General features: G+C 40.1%; 1 protein-coding gene across 3 annotated transcripts in view; it reads left to right on the top strand.

The window, feature by feature from the left end:
• Positions 1–17,011, top strand: part of LOC144678518 (uncharacterized) — a 49,778-nt gene that overhangs the window by 19,040 nt on the left and 13,727 nt on the right. For all 3 annotated transcript variants that reach the window (XM_078538303.1, XM_078538375.1, XM_078538360.1), the window contains 5 exons: positions 408–487; positions 2,452–2,575; positions 4,478–4,604; positions 6,395–6,453; positions 8,449–8,557. In XM_078538303.1, coding sequence (XP_078394429.1) covers positions 408–487; positions 2,452–2,575; positions 4,478–4,604; positions 6,395–6,453; positions 8,449–8,557 — 499 coding nt within the window. The remainder of the gene's footprint in view (positions 1–407; positions 488–2,451; positions 2,576–4,477; positions 4,605–6,394; positions 6,454–8,448; positions 8,558–17,011) is intronic.

Below are 17,011 nucleotides of genomic sequence, written 5' to 3'. Positions count from 1 at the left end.
CATAGTTGCCATTACTGAGATTAGCTTGCAATTGCAGAATTTTCTTTATTGATTTATTGAATTTAAATTTCTCCAGATGCCATGGCAAGCCAATCAGTTGTCAAGCAGCAGCTCATCACCACCTATTCGAGGGCAGTTTGCCAGCACCATTCACATCCTGTGAATTAATTAAAAAGAGATGCTCACTGTGTAGTTTTATATGTGTATATATATTTTATATATTAATATTTTATATAAAATAACAAGGGGAGTAATCAATGATAAGGCTAGCTTGAACTCTGAATTTTATTTAAAAAGAACAAGAATATGATTTTGTCTAGTAATTGCTTCACGTGTTGAAGTATATTCTTGCCAGCTGAGAAATCCATAAACCTCTCCAGCCTGATGCTGACATCTTTTAAATTCAGAAAAGAAAAGGCGGTTGGCCCAAAGGCAAGAAAAGAAAACCTCCAAAAGATTTTACTGCACCACGGGCTCCGACCACGGGGTAAGAAAATGGTTTCATGCTGAATGTCAGTTGCTGGTGATGCTATCCACACACATTTATGTTTGAGAGAAGGACCTTTGACAGTGGCTGACAGTTCAGTCAATGTAACCACTTGCACTGACGTTTGTCCATTCAGCCACTAAATTATACAGTATGACATGCCACCTATATCACCCTGATAAAAATCACATCCCCTGTAATTTAATAATAGCGTTTGTGTCAAAGTCATTGATGAATCCTTGTTGATTGTACGGTTTTCAATTAGATACAATCAGGTTTGCTGCAATGTATTCCTGAATTTCAAATTGGCGTCCAACATTTTTAATACATTAAATAAAGGCATGAACCCACCTAGTTGTCTTCACACTAGTGCTAATTTGAGCAGAATTTTACTTTCGTTGTGCGGGCGCACGCCCGACATGCCGGAATGTAAAATGACGCGCGATGCCTGTGCAATGATGTCGTCACGAGATAAATCGTTCGGCGGGCGCCCGCTGGAGTCTGCTGCGTGCCTGCCGATAATTGATAGGCCTATTAAGGCCATTAACCAGGTAGTTAACCTGAATTTTACGCTGACCAGCCAACCTTCCGTTTGGCAGGCAGGCGAAAAGGCCTAGCGGCCTTTACATTATTTGGGAAAACTCATCCACAAGCGGGATGAGGTTTCCTGAAGCTGTTAAAAATTAAATTAAAAAGTTTAATTTGAACTTAAAAACATGCCCCATCTCATGTGACGAGAGGACGTTTCGTCGAATTTTTCTGCTCTTTATTAATTGTTTTCATAAAGCGCTTCAATCCCCCTGAGGCAGCTCCGTGCCTAAGGGAGATTGAAGAGCTCTTTCGCACGCGTGCGCAAACTGCGCGTTGGTCCCGGCTCTCTCTTCTACCCCTCCCCGCACAGGCAGCTGCCGCTCGCGATCCACACAGGGCGGGCCTTTAATTGGCTCGCCGTGTAAAATCGCGGTGTGGAGCCGATCGTGGGCGGCTCCGCGACCCCCCCCTGCCCGCTCCTACCGAGCCAGCCCGACAATTGGAAAACCCTGGCCTTTGTGTGCATGATCCCCCAGGAATAAATGCTGGTAATCCAAATCCACACCCTCTCCACCATGTGTAACTACTATTCCCAGTCAAAATAAGTCTATGGACACAAATCAGAACCTGCAATTAAAAAAAAAAATCAAAGTAAATAAAATAAATGCTTTTTGAACAGCTGACCATCCCTCTATACCAAAGACCTCCACTAAATTTGCAGGTATAGACACAAACACCAATTTTAACAACTTGCTGCAAAAGGTATGGGAAAAGGATGGTGTTAGAGCTTAAGATGAAGATTGAAGCTAAATTGAGTTAAAAAAAAACCTTTTAAATGGAGCGCTGACGAGCGACGTGGATCAGTCTGTCCCTGTAACTTTTAGTGTGCGTCATCACTGATCAACTGTAATATTGACAAAATCATCAAAAATGTGCATTTTTGTGCAGTTTATATTTATGAACAATAAGCTACCTTACTAATAGTTAGCCTAACTTCTACATTTTAAGTATATTTAATACATTTAGTGAATAAATTGTCAATAAGATTTTAAAGACCTGTTGCTTCCTCAATCTTTGTCTTTTATCTTGAATATCACAAAGAAAACTTCTGACTTTGTGTTAATAAAGATTACAGTAGTATATATAAATTTATGGCTGCTTGTAAGATATTTTGTAATAGTACTTGTACAGTAAGTGCACGAGCATGTTTTATGAAGTGCTTAATGTAAAAAAAGTTGGATCATTTCTATTATAACCGATTTGGATTGTCTATTGATGCACTACCAGTTTTCATTGTCTTTCCAAATGCCTTGTTAAAATATGATGAGATTTATTCTTTCTGTAGTCTCACTGATATGATTTTTTAATTTAATAAGCCTGGTAGCACTGCTCTTAAGAATTTGTTCCTTTAATCCCTTGTAACTGCCTGACAGGTATGTGTTATTCCTGAATGAACAGAGAGCCAAGCTGAAAATTGAACACCCAGATCTCCCTTTTACAGAGATTACAAAGTTGCTGGGCACTCAGTGGTCCCAACTCCCTCAGGAGGGCAAACAGGTGAGAAGTGCCTTGTGCTTTCCCATCTAAATAGTTCTGAAGTCTGAGTTTAGACGTTCAAAAATTATTTTTCCCAGATTAAATATTCTATTCTCACTCCCCCAACCCACCACTCCCATTCCCAAACAAAAAATATCAGATGATTCTGAGAAGGGAGAAGAGGGTGTGTCCAGGACTTTGCCTTCCAAGTTCACATTGAGGATTACCATGGAGCCTTTGGGTTACATATGAAGCTTACATTCGTGTTCCCATTCATTGATGCTAATAGATCTTGATGCTCAGATTTGGGATTTATCCACTGGGAAACAACAGCATCAAAAACAACCCTTTCCAAACATCTAGGCACACACAATTCAAGCAGGAATAACTAAGTAATCTAAGTGTAAACAGGACTGAGGGCTTTAAGGGACAGATTACCAATACTGTACTCGGGGGGCTGCACGTGGCCCTTAGTCTGCAGGTTGAACACCAATGCACTAGATGGCGCTGCTCAATAGATTGTTTCCATTAATTGATGGTTGCTGCTATTTAAAAGGACTAAGAAATAATTATTGCTTCTATCAAGAACTGCAATCTGATAAGGTGAACGGGCTGGGTATACACCTGGAAAATGATTCCCCAGATCTCCAAGCGATATGAAAACCCAGCACTCTCTTGGACTTCAGGCATGGATTTACACACCCTGGCCCAAATTTAGGCTCTGAGTTTGAACTTGTGCTTTATGAGCTTATCTAATAAATCAAGCAGGGCTAATCAAGGCAGTCAAACAAAACAGATTGTGTGAAAACTTCTGGGCATCCTGGAGTCTGCTGAGATCCTTGGATGCAGTGAGATAGTTTTCAGGCTAATGCTAAAACAAAACACTGCTTGTGCTGGAAGCTTGTAATAAAAACAGAAAATGCTGCAAATACTCAGCAGATCTGGAAGCATCTGTGGAGAGAGCAACAGAGAAACTAGCAAGGCCTGTGACCTTTTGATTAAAGCCATTGGCTACTGAAATGCAAACTAGTATGACTACTAAAGATGTCCTGGCTATTCTCCAAAATACAGTTTGTAAGTGGGCAAAGATCTATTTATCACTAATTAACGTGGGGGAAGGAAGGCCATCCATGATCCAAAATCCTAGGCCTCAGTTCTCACCTCAGCTGTAAAAGGTCTTCATAATCAGGGCCTCTGATTTGTGATTTCCATTGTAAACTGGGTTGAATTGGAGGATGCAATCCCAAAACATTCTTTCTTTAAAAAGAAAACCTTGAAATCACAAGCAATTAAAGCAGGCTTTGACTTTTCAGTCCATGTGTGCGAGTGCCATCGATTGTAAACGAAGTAAAGACCTGTTCGTTCTTTTGCATAGCATCTCATAATGTAATACGTTAAGGTTTTCTTACAGTTGGGTTAACAAATACCTGGGTCTATTGTTTGGGGGTGTATGGGCAAACTACTGTAGAGGCTTGATTGGAGTAGAAATAGGGTATTGGCTACACTAAGTTAACAATGGTATCAGTGTACCAGGGTAATCCTAACTCTTGATGCACTGGCATTGAAAAGTGTAGATCAATCTCCTGTTGTATTCTGGCCCTGTAGAGAGATTTCTGATAACAGAGACTTGCCATCATTCTAACAGCAATTTTTTAAAAAAATCAATCACATAACTGATTGAAGCAAAAAGTGTATGTAGCATATTGATACTGACAGATTCAGGTCTGTCAGATATACTTGTGACACTATTTGCTAACCACTTCACACAACTGACTTTGTCTTTCCTACTCTGAGTCCCCTTGCTTTCAGTTATGATATAACATGTATTTTACCCCCATCCCCCCGCCACTGTTAATGTTGATAAATTTATTTAGCAGCAATAGATTTGACTTCCACTAAGCTTTCTTTCCTTTTTGTGGATAGAAGTATATTGATGAAGCAGAAAAAGACAAGCGACGATATATTGAGGAGCTGAAAGCGTATCAAAATTCAGAGGCTTATCAAGCTTTCCTAAAAAGAAGAGCAATGAACAAAGTAAAAAACCTATGTGGTAAGAGCCCAAAGCATTTGCCTTTTTATTACGTTGCTTTGAACTTGCAAAGTTTCTGTTTTAAATGTTGTAACTATAACCCATTTAAAGGGAAAAATCAACCCTGTTCCATGAAGGGAAGAGGAAAAAAAATCAATATTTCTGTTCACAAACACAATACTCTGCCAATTGTTTGGATCCATAGTGCAGATAAAAAGCAAAATGTAAATGCTCAGAATCTTCAATTGAAGCGAAATGATTTTAAATGTTCATCAACAGCTATATTAGTGTCGGAAGAGATAAAAGGTTACGGTTTTGGGTGGAGACCTTACCATAAAATTGAAGAAGGATCTTTACCATTTGCAGCATTGTACTGATTTGCTCTGGAGAAATCCACTATAATACTGTGCTTGATTAACTGTGGGAAGGGGATGCACACTGCAGCAACTTCATCCTAGGTGTCCTAGGTAACCCTCCTGGGTGGTGACATAACTGCATAGTCTAGTCATGCTAGACGTTCTTTCACAGTCCTTGGCTTTGATCTGCGAATCCATGCAAAGAGGAGCAGATTTAAAGCTTTCTGATATGGGTTCGTTCTCTAGCTTCTGGTATTTGCAGCTGCGTTGGCTCAGTTGCTAGCATTCTTGCTTCTCAAGTCAGAAGTTTGTGGATTCTAGCTCCAGTGCAGTATTGAGGGAATGCTGCATTAACAGCAATGTTAAACTAAGAAGTTGTCAACCTATTCCAATGTTTGATTGTCTTTTAAAGAGGCGCAGGGAGTTCTTTGTATCCTGGTGATAACTCTTAGCACGTCCAACACCTCTCTCTTTAAATAGATTAAGCAGCCGTTCATCTTATCGCTGTTTTTAGGATCTTGCTGTAGTGCCACAAATGTCTGCATGACAATTGGCACTGTGCATCTACGTAATTCGTTTCATGTGAAGCAGTTTGACTTGCTTGCTAGGGTATCATTACAACATTCAGTGCCTCATCGATTTGGTGTTTGTTGTAAAATTGGTCACGGAAATTGCATGTGAGAGTTGGTGTAAGGTGTTTGGCCGTGGAGGTTGCAACGAAGCACCTTTTCTTACTGCACATACATTTCCAGCTTTAACCAGCTGAAACATTGAAAAACTGTACAGCACCTGATATAATACAATGCCAGCAGTTATATGACTGATTGTTGATGCTAAGTTGGTAGATGCTCTGTTTTACAATGTCTTATAGAATATTATAGCATGTAATGTATTATTCCAGTAAAATGCAGCATTGTATCTTTAAGGCTGCTCAATATAATTGTTTGGTAAAAATGCCTCATGCCATTGAGGAACTGATGTTTGTCCAGGGAAGTTTGGAAATTGGAATGCGCTTATTAGTTTAAGATTTCGGAAACACATCACAATTTCAGATTGTTTAGCATTTGCACTTGTGATGTGAGTGCAGCTATTACTACATTGAAATTATGTAACTTTATCACTTAACAGATTGCTACACCATCTTTTGCTCTGTAGAACTTATTAAAATGTATAAAATGTATAACATTTATATCAGATATTTTGGAATTTGTGATTATGGGGGAAATTTCTATTTGAAGATATCTCATGAGACTGGCAGGAAGTAATTATTTCATAGCTAACAAGGCATATGGAGGCATATGATCTTGAGCTAACATTCAATTTATCAATATTAGTGATTACAGTGTTTACTTGCCAAAGAGGAGATAATGCACCCTGGGTATCCTGCTGCTGGTGAGGCATCCAACTGTTCAGGATTAAAGTTACAATTAATATGCAATATTTTGTTCCAATCAGGTGTTGAGTCTCTGGATGCTGAATTCGAAAGTGAAGCAATTTCACTGTCAGAAATTGGCGTAAGTAGCGTTTTCATTTCATTAAACTTAATATGTAACAATGGGTGAACATGTTTTCTTTTTACAAGGAAAAGGCAGTGGAAAGGTATTTGTAAAATTATTCATTTGGTTAAAGAGAGAAAGAACTTGCTTTTATGTAGCACTATTCATAACTCAGGATGACCTGACAGCAATTGAGTACGTTTAACGTATAATCACTGTTGGAAGGAAATTTGGAAGCCAACTTATACACAGTAAAGTCCCACAAGCAACAACTAAATAAATGACCACATGATATGGTTAGGAGATCAATGTTGACTCGGACATTGGTGAACTCCCTGCTTCTCTTCAGATATTCCACCTGAATGTTTAAACTGGGCCCTAGTTTAAAGCTCATCTGATAGATAGCACCTTAAACAGAAAGAGGAGCCCTCCATCGGTATTGCACTGAAGTGTCAGCCTGGATTACGTGATTAGGCCTCGAGAATAAGGTTTAAATTGACGATCTCTGATTCCGAGACAACGCTGATACATAGCCTCAGTAGTAAACTGTCCCTTTTATAATAATGTTATATAAAATGGCTCATGATTAATAGCATCCCAAGGTAGATTCTTCATGAATGCGAGAGGCCTCTGATACTTAAGAGGTGTACAAACATTTTACATGAGTTTGCAAACACCTCAAACTGCAATTTTTATGCTTTAGAAGATGGAAGAAAGGTTTCTGGAAATATCATAAAAGGCCCTTTTAATTCTGATTATGATTACGTCTGAGTTTGAAAATGTCATTTCATACGCAAACTTGCCAGTTTTGACTTTTGATAAGGTTAAATATTCCTTTTCCGCATCCTCTTTTCTTGTGTCAGTCTCGACTGGTCATGTTCCTCATGTAGCCAAGAACAAAGGTAATTGAGCTGCATCCTGGTCTTCACAAATTTACAAATTCTGACTGTCCATTAGGGACATACAAAAGTGACACAACTCTTGCACTTAGTCACATCTCTCAGAAACCTGGCTCAGATCAAGAGCTTTAGGGGCGGGGGGATTGTACTCCTGTTGCTTCACATATGGGTTTCCCCAAATGCTTTATTTCTCAAAACATTTAGTTTTGACCCTGTAGATGTTGAAACTATTTGGCTGACTAGAACAAACCATAGTCCACCCCTGTGTTGTTACGTTTATCAGGAAAGGATGAATTGGCTGGGTCTCTTTTCCCTTGAAAAGAGAGGCTTGAAGAGTGACCTCCTAGAGGTCTTCAAAATTATGAAACATTGTGATAGATTAGACACAGAGTGTTTCCACTTGTGGAGCAGAACAGAACTAGAGGCCATATAAAATAGTCACCAATAACTCATATAGGGAATTCAGAAGAAATGTCCTTACCCAAAGAGTGGTGAGAATGTGGAACTTGCTACCACAAGGAGTGGTTGAAGCAAATAGTATAGATGCATTTAAGGGGAAGCTAGAAGCATATGAGGGAAAAGGAAATAGAGGGTTGTGCTAATAGTTAGATGAGAAAGGACAGAAGGAGGTTCGATTAGACCTTAAAGATCAGCATGGACTGATTGGGCAAAATGATTTCTGTTCTATATATTCTATGTGATTCTATTTAGTTGTGTACAAACTGGATGATGGTAGGGAGGAAATCATTATTACGTAATTATGTATTACATTCTCAATTACCATTAAAACAAAACCTAACTTGCACAGTTTGCTTCCACGTTATGGCAGAAAACTATGTAATAATATTTTAGCCACTTCAAAATATGTCAATTTATTGTACAAGTCAGAGAGTAAATGTTTTACATTCCCTAAGCCCAGGGCAACCATTTATACATAATGTGACCTCTTTTAATGATTGACAAAAATGGATCAATAATTTATACATTGGTTAAATTTCTGTTCTGGAATTGAAATTCTCCTTTTGTTTTGACAATAACTGACCATCAAAGGAAGACAACTTTGTAAATTGATGATAGATTGAAGAGTAAATAATTCGGTCTTTTTGTTAAACAGGGTGAAGATAACAATGGCCTGTACTGCAAAACATGTAATCAGTACTTTAGCTCATTACATAACAAGAAGGAACATCTTTTTGGAAGGCAGCATCTACAGAATTTGACAGGTAAAAGATTTTGGCATGTTTCATGATTACTGGCCTTATACATCCAAAAAATATTTCAGTAAAATCTAAAAAATAATGGCATCGCAAAGGTTGGAGGTGAATTCAACTTTGCAATTGCACAAAAGAGTATGAAATATATATAATTGTGGTTTTTCGATTCGTGTGAATAGCCTTGTGCTTAATGTTTTTTGCATAATTAGTTAACACTATTGCGAGCTTACACCATGTGCTCAGATTTCTATTGATGCTACCTAATCAAATATCAGTTTTAAAAATAGTGAGGACAAAATGCAATCATGACAACCTAGAAACATTCAAATGAAGTTATATTTTTCAACGTGCTATATAACAACATCTCCAAAATAATGAAAACTGCAGGGTGAAAGTTTCAGGGTAGGCAGGAATGTGGAGTGGAGGTTACAATCAGATCAACCATAATCTTATTGAATAGCGCAGCAGGCTTGAGGGGCCGAGTGGCCGACTGCTCTTAATTTGTATGTTTGCATGCTGTAAAAGCTCCATGCCCAATGAGCATCTGACTCATACAACTAGCTGACTAAATTGATGCGTAGCTGCAGTATTCCAACATGATGCTTTGTGTAAAATATACAGCAGGTGATTTGCTTGTATTATTTCTTCATTGACAACAACATTTTTTCAAATTTTGATGATTGACATTAATTAAGGATTGCATAAATGGAAATCCACACCGACTTTTGTATGATGCAACAGTTTTGTATTTGATGAAATGTAATGCATGCACAACTTTATGACTAACATGTCATGAGATCAGGCCAAGTGATGCACATAATTCACACTGCAAAAGGACAAAGTGAACCCTTTTAATTTCTTTCAACCTTGAGATATGTTATGGTGCATTTCGAAATTGTAGGGTCAGTTTTATTGCACTTTTTGTTGAGATTGCTTTTTTTTTATTAGTAGCGGTGTCATGATCTTTATTGCTTGATAGAGCCTGAAAATGTTTCATCATCAGATTTTATGTACGTTTACATTAAGTTTTTTTGGAGGGGAATGCATATCTATTAGATAAAGGTAATTCGGGTCAGATTTTCCATTCCAAAATATATCTGAATTGAATACGAAAATAATGGCCCGGATTTTGTAGTGGTATTAAAGGCAAGGCGATCAGCCTTCATCATTAAATCTGACAGAAACTTCTGGTGTTTGCACATGTGTAATTAAATGCAGAAATTCAGAAGTTACTGCCAGAGATAGCCTATTCCTCCACAGTAGAGCTGTCGCAGTCCGACACTGTAATCACTAATGGCATGAACCTTATAGCTCTGCGCTAAAACCATCTGCCAAAGTGAATTTTTAACAGTAATAAATGATAATTACAGCTGGGCACCCACTTGGACCCTGAAAAGTTAATTTTAAAACTGAGGAGTCTTATTCCCTCAGAAGAAACTTGATATTGGAAATTTTTTTTTCGTTTTTCTGTCTGTATTTCCTGATCATTATTTTGCTTCCTATTTTTGCTTTAAACTCATTTCTGTTTACTGATTTTTTTATACCTGGTTAGACTCTGCATTGTTCAGTCGGAGTCTACAATCTGATTATTAAAGAGCCTTGCTGTTTCATGCCCTCTTCACAGATACCGTGAAGAGGGCACTACATTGAAACAGATACTAGATGACTGGAAGTCTCTATTGACAAGCCTGTGAAAAACCTGGGCAGCAGTTACACGCAAAATCTGTTTCCTCTCAGCTGAGATGGAAGTTCAGGTCATTGTATTTAATTCTGGACTCAGCTCATTTTCTGCTGGTGCTTGTATTCATTAAAGATCCCATTTGGAATACTTTGTAATAAGGAATAGTATGTAATCCTGATGCATCGCTGTGAGCTACCAATCTCTTCCCGCACTAATAGCTTGTTTCCACCTTGCTCCCATATCCCATTTTTCCATTTGCCCTCATGTATGCATCAAATCTCTCCTAAGTGCATCAGTGCTTTCTACCTAAACCACTCCGCGCAGCAGCAGCAGCCATTCCACATTCTCACCACTCTGCAAGCAAATTAAATTCTTTCTAAATTCTTTATTTGGGCTGTTATATTTCTGGACCTTTATTGCCGACTCACCCATATGTAGAAACAGGTTAGACATGGAGAAACTGATTTATCAAAGACTTGTGATTTTTACGACCTTTTATCTGATCTCCTCTTAGCATCTACAGCCTTTCATCATAGTTGCATCCCCTCAATTCTGACAATATCCTTGTATGCTAGTATCTTTTCTGCTCTTTCTCCAGTTCTTCAATGTCAGTTTTGTAACATGAAGATCGGATCTGTACATAGTACTTGAAATGTGGTCTAACCGAGGTTCTGTATAAACTTGACATGACCTCCCTGCTTTTGTTTTCTAAGAAATGAACCACTTTAGATCAATAGAACCATAAAAAACTTACGGCATAGAAAGAGGCAACTCAGCCCATTGTGCCTGCGCCAGCCGAAAAAGAAAAAACAACTAGCTGCCCATTCTAATCCCACCTTCCAGCACCTGACCTGTGGCCTTGCAGGTTACAGCACTTTAGGTGCAGATCCAGGTACCTTTTCAGTGAGTTGAGGGTTTCTGCCCCCACCACCAAACCAGGCAACGAATTCCAAACACCCGCCACCCTCTGCGTGAAGAAGCTTTTCCTCATGTCCCCTCTAATCCTTTCACCAATCACCTTAAATCTGTGCCCCCTGGTAACTGACCTCTCTGCTAGGGGAAACAGGGCACCCCGGTCTCCTCTATCTAGGCCCCTCATAATCTTGTATAGCTCAAAAAAGGTCACCTCTCAGCCTCCTCAGTTCCAAGGAAAACAGCCACAGCCTATCCAATCTTTCCTCATAGCTGCAATTTTCAAGCCCTGGCAACATTCTTGTAAATCTCTGTACCCTCTCCAGAGCTATTACGTCCTTCCGACATTATGTTTTCCTGTGGCGACCTGAACTGTGTACACAATTCCAGCTGTGGCCTAACCAGCGTTTTCTGCAGTTCCATCAGTACATCCCTGCTTTTGTATTCTATATCTCGTCCAATAAAGGAAAGCATTCCATATGCTTTCTTTGCCACCTTATCCACCTCCCCTGCCATCTTCAGATACCTGTGGACATGCACACCGAGGTCTCCCACTTCCTCCACCCCTCCCAATATTTATTGTGCATTCCCTAGCTTTGTTTTCTCTCTCCAAAAGCATTACCTCACACTTCTCTGGATTGAATTCCATCTGCCACTTTTCCACCCACTCAACCAAGCCATTGATATCATTTTGGAGACAACAGCTATCCTTCTCACTATCAAACTACAGGGCCAACTTTTGTGTCATCTGCAAATTTCTCAATCATGCCTCCCATATTTAAGTCTAAATCATTAATATATACAACAAACAGCAAGTGACCCAACACTGAATGTCACTGGAAACTGTTTTCCACTCACAAAAGCATCCATCATCCATTACCCTTTGTTTCCTGTCGCTGAGCCAATTTTGGATCCAACTCGCCACCTTCTCCTGTACCCTTTACTTTTACTTTCCTGACCATTCTGCCATGTGGGACCTTGTCAGATACCTTATTAAAATCCATGTAGACAACACCCACTGCACTAGTCTCATCAATCTTCCTTGTTACTTCCTCATAAAATTTGCTTAAATTAGTAAGGCACAACCTTCCCCTAATGAAACCATGCTGACTAATCTGTTTCTTTCTAAGTGACAGTTTATCCTGTCTCAGAATTGATTTTAATAATTTGCCTACCACCGAAGTCAGACTGACTAGCTGTTATGACAGGTCTATCCCTCGCACTCTTTTAAAAATAATGGTATGACGTTCACAGACCTCCAGCTGCATCTAATGACAATTGGAAAGTGAACCTCAGAGTATCCACTATTTCCTCCCTGGCTTCCTTTAACGGCCTGGGATACAATTCATCCGGCCCTGGTGATTTATCCAACTTCAAGGATGTCAGTCCCTCCAGTACTTCCCCTCTCACTATGCTTATTGTATCCAATATTTCGCACTGCCCTTTAACTAGATTGGCTGCATCATCCTTCTCCTGGGTGAAGACAGAGACAAAGTGCTCATTGAGAGCTACACTTAGTTTACATTTTTGATGGTGTTATTAACTTGCACCAATGCTTTTAACAATTTATGTTTCTGAATGCATAGATCTTTTTGTTCCTTTACCTCATTTTGTTTCTTACTGTCCAAGAAATAAGTGGCTCCCTTACTCCTCCTATCAAAATGACCCACTTCACGCTTGGCAATATTGATTTTCATTTGCCTTTCGCTGCCCGCATTGCAAGCCTCTTTATGCCTTCCTATATTTTGATACAGTCATCCATATTATTAGCTAATATGTCAACTGGTATCATTTGAAAATTTCAACACCATTCCTTCAAATCCTAAATTCAAATAATTTGTTAATCTCCAATTTATCTTGAGTTTGCATTGCTCATCTGATAATGGTCCTATTCCTATCTTAATTCTCCTTCTGTTACTTCTCACATATAGAATATGACTCTCTTATCTTTTATTTTCTTCGATATTTTCGTTTCGTATTTCCTCTCTGCCTTCCTAATTGTCTGACCTAGGTAGATTAAATGAATGGACAAAAAATTGGCAGAAGGAGCATAATGTGGGAAAATGTAAAATTATCTGCTTTGGTAGGAAGAATATAAAAGCAGAATATTATTTAAGTGGAGAGTTACGACAGACTGCTGCGGTACGGAGAGATCTGGGTAGCCTGGTACATGAAACACAGTTAGTATGCACATACAGCAGATAATTAGGAAGCCAAATGGAATGTTGGACTTTATTGTAAGGGGGATGGAAGTCTTGCTGCAGCTGTACAAGGTTTTGGTGGGAACACGCCTAGAATACTGTCTGCAGGTTTGTCCTCTTTATGTAAGGAGGAATATATTTGCGTTGGATTCATTCATGGGATGTGGGTGTCGCTGGCTAGGCCAGCATTTATTACCCATCCCTAATTTCCCTGGAGAAGGTGGTGATGAGCTGCCTTCTTGAACCTCTGCAGTCCATGTACACCCACAGTGCCGTTAGGGAGGGAGTTCCAGGATTTTGACCCAGCAACAGAAAAGGAACGGTGATATATTTCCAAGTCAGGATGCTGAGTGGCTTGGAGGGGAGCTTCCAGGTGGTGGCATTCCCAGTGCATCTTATAGATGGTACACACTGCTGCCACTGTGCATCAATGGTGGAAGGAGTGAATATTTTTTGTGGGTAGGGTGCAATCAAGCGGGCTGCTTTGTCCTGGATGGTGTCAAACTTCTTGAATGTTATTGGAGCTGCACTTATCCAGGCAAATGGAGAGGATTCCATCACACTCCTGACCTGTGCCTTGTAGATGGTGGACAGGCTTTGGGGAGTCAGGAGGTGAGGGATTCCTAGCCCCTTACCTGCCACAGTATTTATATGGCTAGTCCAGTTCAGTTTCCGGTGAATGGTAACCCCCAGAATGTTGATAGTGGGGGATTCAGCGATGGTAATGCCATTGAATGTCAAGGGGTGATGTTTAGATTCTCTCTTGTTGGAGAATGTTGTTGCCCAGCACTTGTGTGGCGCGAGTGTTATTGCCACTTGTCAGTGCAAGCCTGGATATTGTCCAGGTCTTGCTGCATTTAGACATGGACTGCTTCGGTATCTGAGGAGTCACGAATGGTGCTGAACATTGTGCAATTATCAGCAAACATCTCCACTTCTGACCTTATGATGGATGGAAGGTCATTGATGAAGCAGCTGAAGATGGTTGGGCCTAGGACACTACCCTGAGGGACTCCTGCAGTGATGTCCTAGAACTGAGATGATTGACCAACAACCACAACCATCTTCCTTTGTGTTAGGTATGACTCCAACCAGTGGAGAGTTTTCCCTTGATTTCCATTGACTCTAGTTTTGCTAGGGCTCCCTGACGCCACGTTCGGTCAAATGCTGCCTTGATTTCAAGGCCAGTCGCACTCACCTCACCTGTGGAGTTTACTAGGTTGATTCCTGGGAGAAGAGTTGTCTTATGAGGAAAAGATGAACAGGCTGAGCTAATGCTCAGGGATTTTAGAAGAATGAAAGATGACCTTATTGAGACGTATAAGATTCCGAGGGGCCTTGACAGGGTAGATGTTGAGAGGCTGTTTGCCCTTGTGGAGGAATCTTGAACAATGGGACATGATTTCAGAATAATGGGTTGCTGATTTGGGACAGAGATGAGGAATTTCTTCTCTCAGAAGATCATGAATTTTTGGAATTCTCTACTCCAGAGAGCTGTGGAGGCTGAATCATTAAATACATTATGGATAGAAGGATTTTTGAACTATCGGAGAGTCAAGGATTATTGGGAACAGGCAGTAAAATGGAGTTGAAGCCAAGATCAGATCAACATGATATTGAATGGCGGAGCAAGCTGAAGGTATTATGGCCTACTGTTCCAGTTATGTTTTATTTGTTTATTGGATGTGAGCGTTGCTGGTTAGGCCAGCATTTATTGCCTCTCTAATTGCCCTTTAGAGGGTGATGGTAAGCCACCAACTTAAACCACTATAGTCCATCTGGTGTAGGTGCACCCAGAATGCTGTTAGGAAGGGAGTGCCAGGATTTTGACCCAACTCATCTCCCTCTATTGCTACATACTTAGCATTTTCCAGTTTCTTCAGCTTCAGTTGAGTCCTTGCCTCTTTATCCATGGCATCTCATTTTTTACTAGTTCTTGTGTTTTTGTGAGATATATTTCTCCTGAACTCTCTTGATCTTTTTTTAAAATATTGGCCCACTGATGTTCTACTTCTCAGTCTGTCAGTATTTTTCTTGAGTTTGTGTTCCTTAATTTTAATCCTTACTCCCTCATAGTTGACTTTTCTCCAGTGTATGAATTTGGTAATTGAACTACCTATATCTCTCGATGAACCAGAATTTGCTGCAAAGAGAAAGCAATGTATGAAAAATATATGCTGTTATTAACATGCAAAGCAGCCAACAACATGTGGCAAAGAGAGAATATATAAATTGCAAATAACCAAAAATTGTTCCACTGTTAGCTTCGCAAAATTTTATCCTTAACCTCTCTGAGTTTCATGTAGCTGCTGTTTGTACATCAGTTATTCGTTGCCCATTAAGTTTGTCACAGAAAATTAAATCTAGTAATTAATAGTGGACATATGCTTTTTATGCATTTATGGGATGTTAGTGTCGCTGGCAAGAAATTGCCCATTTCTAATTTCCCTTGAAAAGGTGGTAAGCTGACTTGAACTGCTGCAGTTCATCTGGTGTCGAAACACCCACAGCATTGTTAGGAAGGGAGTTCCAGGTTTTTGACCAAGCAACATTGAAGGAACGGTGATATAGTCCAAGTCAGGATGGTATATGGATGATTGGGGGATCTTGTAGGTGGTGGTTTTCCCACCTGTCCTTCTCGGTGGTAGAGGCCATGCGTTGGGAAGATGTTGTCAAAGAGCTTGCTGAGTTACTGCAGTACATCATGTAGATGATGCACACTGCCGTCACTGTGCATCAGTGGTGGAGAGAGTGAATGTTTAAATTGGTGGGTGTGATGTCAGTCAAGCAGGCAGATTTGTCCTGGATAATTTGTCAAGCTGCTTGACTGTTGTTGGAGCCACACTCATCCTGGCAAGTGGAGAGTATTCCATCACACTCCTGACTTGTGCCTAATAGATGGTGGACAGGTTTTGGGTGTCAGGAACTGAATTACTGCAGAATTCCCAGCTTCTGACCTGCTTTAGTAGCCACAGTATTTATTTGGCTGATTCAGTTAATTTTCTGGTCAATGGGTGATCCCCAGGGTGATGGTGGATTCAGCAATGTAAATGCCATTGAATGTCAAGGGGAAATGGTTGGATTCTCTCTTGTTGGAGATGGTCATTGCCTGGCACTTGTGTGGCCCAATGTTACTTGCCATTAATGAGTCCGAGCCTGAATGTTGTCCAGGTCTTGCTGCATGTAGAGAAAGACTGCTTCATTATCTGAGGAGTCACAAATGATCCTGAACACTGCAATCATCAGCAACCATTCCCACTTCTGACCTTTTGATGGGGAGGTGAAGGTCATTGATGAAATAGCTGAAGCTGGTTGGGACTAGGACACTAGCCAGAGGAATATCTGTAACAATGTCCTGGGGCTGAAATTTATGGCCCTCAGCTGCCGCAACCATCTTCCTTTATGCTAGGTACGACTGCAACCAGTGGAGAGTTTTCCCTCGATTCTCATTGACTGTGATTTTGCTAGAGTTCCTTGATGTCACACTTTGTCAAATGTTGCTTTGATGTCAAGGGCAGACACACACACCTCTGGGATTCAGCCCTTTTGTCCAATTTTAGACAAAGGGTGTAATGAGTTTTGGAACCAAATGCTCTTGGGCAGATCTCAAGCTAAGCATCAGTAAACAGGATATTGTTGAGTAAATCCTGCTTGACAGCACTGTCAATG

The sequence above is a fragment of the Cetorhinus maximus genome, chromosome 1 (assembly GCF_964194155.1).
Source record: "Cetorhinus maximus chromosome 1, sCetMax3.hap1.1, whole genome shotgun sequence".
Lineage (NCBI taxonomy): Eukaryota > Metazoa > Chordata > Chondrichthyes > Lamniformes > Cetorhinidae > Cetorhinus > Cetorhinus maximus.
This window is presented reverse-complemented; position numbering and strand designations above follow the sequence as displayed.